Here is a 6,462-nt window from a genome sequence, read left to right on the forward strand (position 1 = left end):
GTGGGCAGCGTGTTGAGAGAGTTATCGATATCAGATCTATATAGATAATACCGAGCAGATTTGATAGGTTTGTAGACAAACAGGAGTTTTTGGTCACTGGATGGCAATAACCGACTGGGAACATAGTTGTGTAGAATGTTTTTTTAGTGCTGGACAGGCAGATGGATGCTGGATAATTTTACAGTGGTAAGATGTTGTGTATATGTTAGTTGATGAGGCAGTTCTAACCAATGTAGGCTTTTCAGTGCCATACAGAGGTGGGTTCTGAAAGGAGTATGTATTGCAAATTTAGGAACTTTGTTACAGCATTATCCAAGTTTTAATTTTTGTGAAGCCTGGAGGTTAGTAAGGATGGGGTCACTGTAAAGACGTGTGGGGAGGAGATAACTAGTGGCAAGTGTAGCTTTAATTGCATCTGTGAAAATGTTTTTTGCATTGTAAAGCATCCCTAGTTTTTGATAATGATGTTTTTCTTATACAATTTGTTATAAGCAGGTCAAATGTAAGATTATCATCCACTATCACCCCTAATAACTTGCTATGAGAAATGACTTCAATGGTTGTATTATCAAGAGAGAGGACTTTAAATTTTGTTTTTTCATGAGAGATTCGGTCTTTTTTGGGTTGAGCATGAGTTGTGAGTTACAAAGCCATATTTCAGTGTCTGTTAAAACATCCTGAGTAATTTTTTGGAGGTGTACCATGTTGTCAGATGTGCAAATGAGAGTGGAATCATCTGTGTATTGGATTAGGGAAGCCTTTTGTGTGGATGTATAGAGGGTGTTGGTGAAAACTTTAAAGACGAGAGGACCAAGAATAGAGCCTTGTGGTACACCAGTGGTGACTAGGCGGTATGGAGAGAGGATGGAATGCCATTTTACTGAATGACACCTAATGGACAGGTAGCTTTTTAATCACAGAAGGGTGGGCTGCGAAAGACCTAGTAAGGACATTTGAAGTAGACATTTGCTGTAACAAACTGTGTGGAAGGCTATAGAAAAGTCTAGAAATAAGGAAGAGATTATTTTGCCATTATCTCTACCTTTATTGACAGTATCTATATAAGTTAGAAGGGCAGTTCTAGTACTATGGGAAGGATGAAAGCCATGTTGTGTAGAGGATAAGAGTTCTTCCTGCACCAGATAGTCGAACAATTGTTTTTCAATTCATTATTCAAGTATTTTGGTGAGGGGAGCTAAGATTGCGATAGGTCTAAAATTATTAATGTCTGTTGAGTCAACACAGAGCAGCATAACTGTCTTCTGGTTTGTGACAGACCTAATTCTGTTAAAACATGATAAAAGTTCATTACTTAATGCTACATTTTCAGATGTGAAACATCAGCATAAATCATCACATATTGCTAGACCAGCTTCTCATAGGACCACTACAGAAACTGTGAGATCCATAATTATGAGTCCCACAAAAAAAAAAAAAAACAAATACTAACTCACAAAGGCATCAATGAATCTCAAAACTCTGCAATGCCATTAAAGTGTTTTTACATGTGGACTTTCAGGCATGAAGAAACATGGCATATTGGATCATTTATGTTTGGGTCCTAAGGCCACTTACAGTGAATCTAGTGATTTAAATATTCAAAGGGTCCCCTTCACTTTTTGAGTTGCTGGTTCACATTTGTCACCTGCATCACATTGGTCACATGCATCACATTTGTCACCTGCACCACATTGGTCACATGCATCACATTGGTCACATGCATCACTTTTGTCACATGTATCACTTTTGTCACATGCATCACGTTTGTCACATGCGTCACACTTGTCACCCACATCACATTGATCACATGCATCATATTTGCCTTGCTATATTGAAATCTGGTTGATGGTTTATGTAACCGCAGAAGCCTAGTTATTATACAGGTAGAAAGGATTTCCCATTGGAGCCCTGTGAGCTCCCCTTGAAGTTAATTAGAACCTAAGTAAGATTAGCACGGTGAACAGATCTGACTTAGGTTCTAATCTTACTTAGGTTCTAATTAACTAAGTAAGATTAGCACGGTGAACAGATCTGACTTGATATGTATTAATAATCTTTTTTCATTGCTTTGAGAATCCATTGTTATTTTACTGATATTTCTATCCGTGAGCTGTAGAGTATCTCATCTGGTAGACATTCTGACCACCTGCCAGTTTTTAGTAGCTTTCTGAGACACTGTTTTGGATAAGCTATGAACTCTTTGGAAACGTGCAGGGGATCATGTGTGCATTTTTATGCAACTGAATGCATGCCTGGAGAGTTGGTCTGGCTATAGCAAGCTTGCTGAGCTGTAGCAAGGGAATTCGGTGCCCCAGGCAGTACACCAATATGACACCCACAGCCAAGCATTTAAAAATAAAAAGCTAAAATATAAGCTGTCAACTAAGCAACTGCAGTTTTATAGACAGATTGCAAGCTACTTATTACATGATTGTGATCACAGCTATTTAGCCAACAGCGTGTAAGCTGTCAAATGTTTGGCACCACCTATGAGTTGAAACCAAGGGCAGGTACTTTTTTCACACCACCATTGCTACACCACTGGCTTCTGCAAGTTATATACTACCTACTGTTAAAACCCTCATGTGATAGTGGGGTATACCAGGTATCTCCTCAGAAGCTGAGCTGACTACAACTAACTGTCTCCTGAAAGGTATTGACTTTGTTTGTTTGTTTGTTTGTTTGTTTGTTTGTTTGGTTGGTTGGTTGGTTGGTTGTCTGTTTGTTTGTTTGTTTGTTTGTGTTTGTTTGTTTGTTCATTTAGTGCTGGGATAAAACAGTGGTCTATATGTATCATCTTCACTTTCAGCCCAGGATTTTCTGAATTATGAGGATTTCAGTTTTAGGTCAATGAACTAATGCTATGTATGGATGAAGACAATGAAGGTGAGGATGGAACTCTGTGGCACTGGCTTTATTGTTGAGGTGCTGAAGTGAATAATGACAGTGTAAGTAAAAGTCAGTCTCTGTTTCTTCTATATATCAGGTAAGTTTGTATGCAAGAACCACCTGTGACAAGGAGACATGCATGCACTGGGAGAAACAGAAAGGCATGCCGTATTGTTAAACTATTGTTTACATTATATGTTTGAGCACAAGAATGGCCAACCAGAGCTGAACAGTAAAATATACAATCAATACTGATGTGACCAAAGTTTCAAAGAGATGGGATTGTTCATGTGGGCGCTACTGGTGTCAGGCATGGGTGCACATGAAAATGATGTTAATGGATGTCTGTGGAAATGACTAAATAGGTCTGGTATCAGCTTTGCAATGGAACAATATCTTCAAGTCAGCCTTTCTGTCCTCTGTGCGAGATCAACCTAAATTAAGAAAATATATATTTGTATTGAGGGATAAGGAAAAAAAGGTTTCACTGAATGTAGAACAGGAAGGGGTTGAATTGATAACAAGAACTGAAGATGGTGGGGGCATTGTTTCAGAGGATGTCTGGAATTGGAAATCATCAACATCTTCTTGGGATAAGAGCACTGGAATTTTGAAGCAACATAGTTTCTATTATGGATTCCCAAGGATAAATTTATCGGGTTACTTTCAAAACATTAATATCTGCTTAATATTCAAAGGTTGGACCTCATATTTTTTTTCTGCTTCCTGATAGTTGACTAGGTGGGTAATGGCTTAATTCTTTCATGTATCTTTAAAGAAAACCTGCATAGAGCAATTCTCATTTGCAACATAAACCACTGTAGTATAAAGGCATGATTTTCCCATGAGTTACAACTAGAGACTGCTGTACAATTAATGCTAATATTTGATGTCATTTTTATTTACTGCTGTTCCAAAATAGTGCTTTATTTTTCTTTATTTACTAAAATGTCATATGCAATTTACATTTATTATAGTTGCAACTACAGTGACTCTGGACCCTGTTACTGCAAACGAGAACCTTCTCCTGTCAGAAGATCGCACAATGGTACGCTACACTGATGAACCGCAGAAAGCACCTTATAGCCCTAAACGATTTGATGATACACTTTACGTCTTTGGTTCTGAAGGTTTCACTTTTGGTAGGCATTACTGGGAGATTGTTGTTAAAAGTAAGTCAGACTGGGAGATTGGAGTTGCATATACCTCAATGCCCCGGAAGGGAAAATCTTGGCTTGGGAGGAATCCTGTTTCGTGGTCACTGGAATGCAGCAATATCACTTACACTGCATGGCACAACAACATATCAATAAAATTAAGTTGCAGATCAAAGATTGAGAGGGTTGGTGTTTATTTAGATTACAATGGAGGAATCATAGCTTTCTATAATGCTGAAAACATAGCACTTCTTGTGTCCTTCCGCTGTAAGTTTACAGAACCACTATACCCAGTACTAAATCCATGTAACTGTAAAGGAGGAAATTATGCCCCTTTAACAGTTTTACAGCTGAAAGGAATTGGCTCTGTTTAACATAATGACTCTTACACAAACTCTGCTCACATATTGCCTGTAATGCTTTATCCACAGTCTCATGATGTCATCTGTTTTTTTTTTTGTTTGTTTGTTTTTTTTTTTTGATGTCCTGGAAATTCAAGGACAAGAGTGTTAGAAACAAACTAGTATAAATACTATATTAGGAAACAGAATCTCATTTGTAAATATTTTTTATGCTTTCAACAGTATGTTACCTTAAGAACCAATCAAGATAAAATACTGACTTTTATCAAGATTACAGTTTGACATTTAAAAATCCAATGTAGTCTCAAAGCAGTACTCACCTGGAATAATTACACAAATTATTTTTCATGTTGTTTTTTGTTTTAAGATGTTTTATTCCATAGTTTTAGCATTTTTGATATGAAACTAATGTTTGAAGGATTTTGACAAAAATAATAGCTGTCATGAGCAGATGTAAATAAATACCAAGAATAAAAATATAAAATAAATGTTTTAAATATAACTGATGCAAGGAGTCATTATGTCTAAATTATGGTATACAGGTGTGCCTTTTTTTTTTTTACAGATTAGTATTTTTATATCACAAACTGAACTACTGCAGCTAACATGAAATATTTCATAACTAGTTCAACATAGACAAAGCAAAAAGGAGTTGCTGTTATTGCTAGCAACCTCCTTTTACTTATATTCACTTTTCAGTTTTGCAGTGTTTGTTGTACAAGCATTTTCAGTAATGTAAGAATAAAGTAATATGAAGTATAAATATCCACATATGGATATTCTAGTCTTCAAAATGTACTCACCATCTTTCATTATTTAGCTTACACAGTATATTTTTAGATTAATTGAAAATATTTGTATCAAAGCATTTTCACATAAGTATTTCCATTCCTGAAGTGTTGACAACATTCAACATCAAACATTTTTTTTCTGTGTAAAACAGGAAATAAAATGTGGATTTGTTTTCTAGTAAATATTTTATCACCCTAAACGGATGTTGTTTTAGAAGTGCAACAATGGTGGTGTAATGTTGTTGAAGGACACTTTATTGTCAAAGTGCTGGCTATGTGTTACACAATTTTAACAATTATTCTGTATGTATCATGATACAAGGTAAATGATGCTGGTATGTATGTTTTGTGGTGGTGATGGTTTACAATCCAACATTTTCTGTCCAAAAATCAAGACAGATAATAAAGCCTATTTTAACACCAACTACTTCCACTTAATTGAACATTCTGGGGTACGAGACTGTTACCAGTAAGATAAGGGGATTGTTGAGATTTCTTTTTCCCTTACTAGGATGAAGTTTCAGGCAGTGGGATCCTTCATGCAGATTGTTACCAGAAGACAACAATGGAACACACACCTCAGCAGGCTATCCTACACCCTAATAAAAGTAGTTAATTTGAACAACTTTAGCGCTTTTTTTTTCCATCATGGTTTATTCAACCTGCTTTGGCTTTAACTGTGTGAGCTGAAAAATGCATTGCAGTGGGTTTTCACTTTTCCCCCACTGTATGTTACGGTTGCATGTGAGCACACACACACACACACACACATATATATATATATATATATATATATGGTTCTACCTGACATAATCGAAACCACACAACACCGACAACCACATCACCGACACCACATATTCGACAGTCCATAAACACGAAACCACACATAACCGACAACGAAATAACCGACGGTACACAAACACGAAACCCCATACAAAACAAAACACATCCCCATTCCACAAACCACACACACAACACAAGCACACCAAAATCCTTACAAGCCCACACTAAACCTTACCCTAACCCTAAGGTCCGTCACTATCGCACACTTACCTACCCGCTCCCTAACCCTAACTCACTTAACCCGCCCCTATCGCTCCCTAACCCTAACTCACTTAACCCGCCCCTATCGCTCCCTAACCCTAACTCACTTAACCCACCCCTATCGCTCCCTAACCCTAACTCACTTAACCCACCCCTATCGCCACAGACCGTCAATCTCCACACTTACCTGCCTCGCACCCTAACGTCCGTCACTACCGC

At 37.3% G+C, this 6,462-nt stretch overlaps 1 protein-coding gene across 1 annotated transcript in view; it reads left to right on the forward strand.

Moving 5' to 3' along the window:
* LOC122803554 (E3 ubiquitin-protein ligase TRIM62-like) overlaps positions 1–4,840 on the forward strand; it is a 563,070-nt gene extending 558,230 nt beyond the window's left edge. Inside the window, exon 6 of the mRNA XM_044073213.1 lies at positions 3,867–4,840. Coding sequence (XP_043929148.1) covers positions 3,867–4,420 — 554 coding nt within the window. The 3' untranslated portion in view covers positions 4,421–4,840. The remainder of the gene's footprint in view (positions 1–3,866) is intronic.
* Positions 4,841–6,462: the final 1,622 nt, after the last annotated feature.

Source organism: Protopterus annectens, chromosome 5.part1 (genome assembly GCF_019279795.1).
Source record: "Protopterus annectens isolate FY-2018-M chromosome 5.part1, PAN1.0, whole genome shotgun sequence".
Classification (NCBI taxonomy): domain Eukaryota; kingdom Metazoa; phylum Chordata; order Ceratodontiformes; family Protopteridae; genus Protopterus; species Protopterus annectens.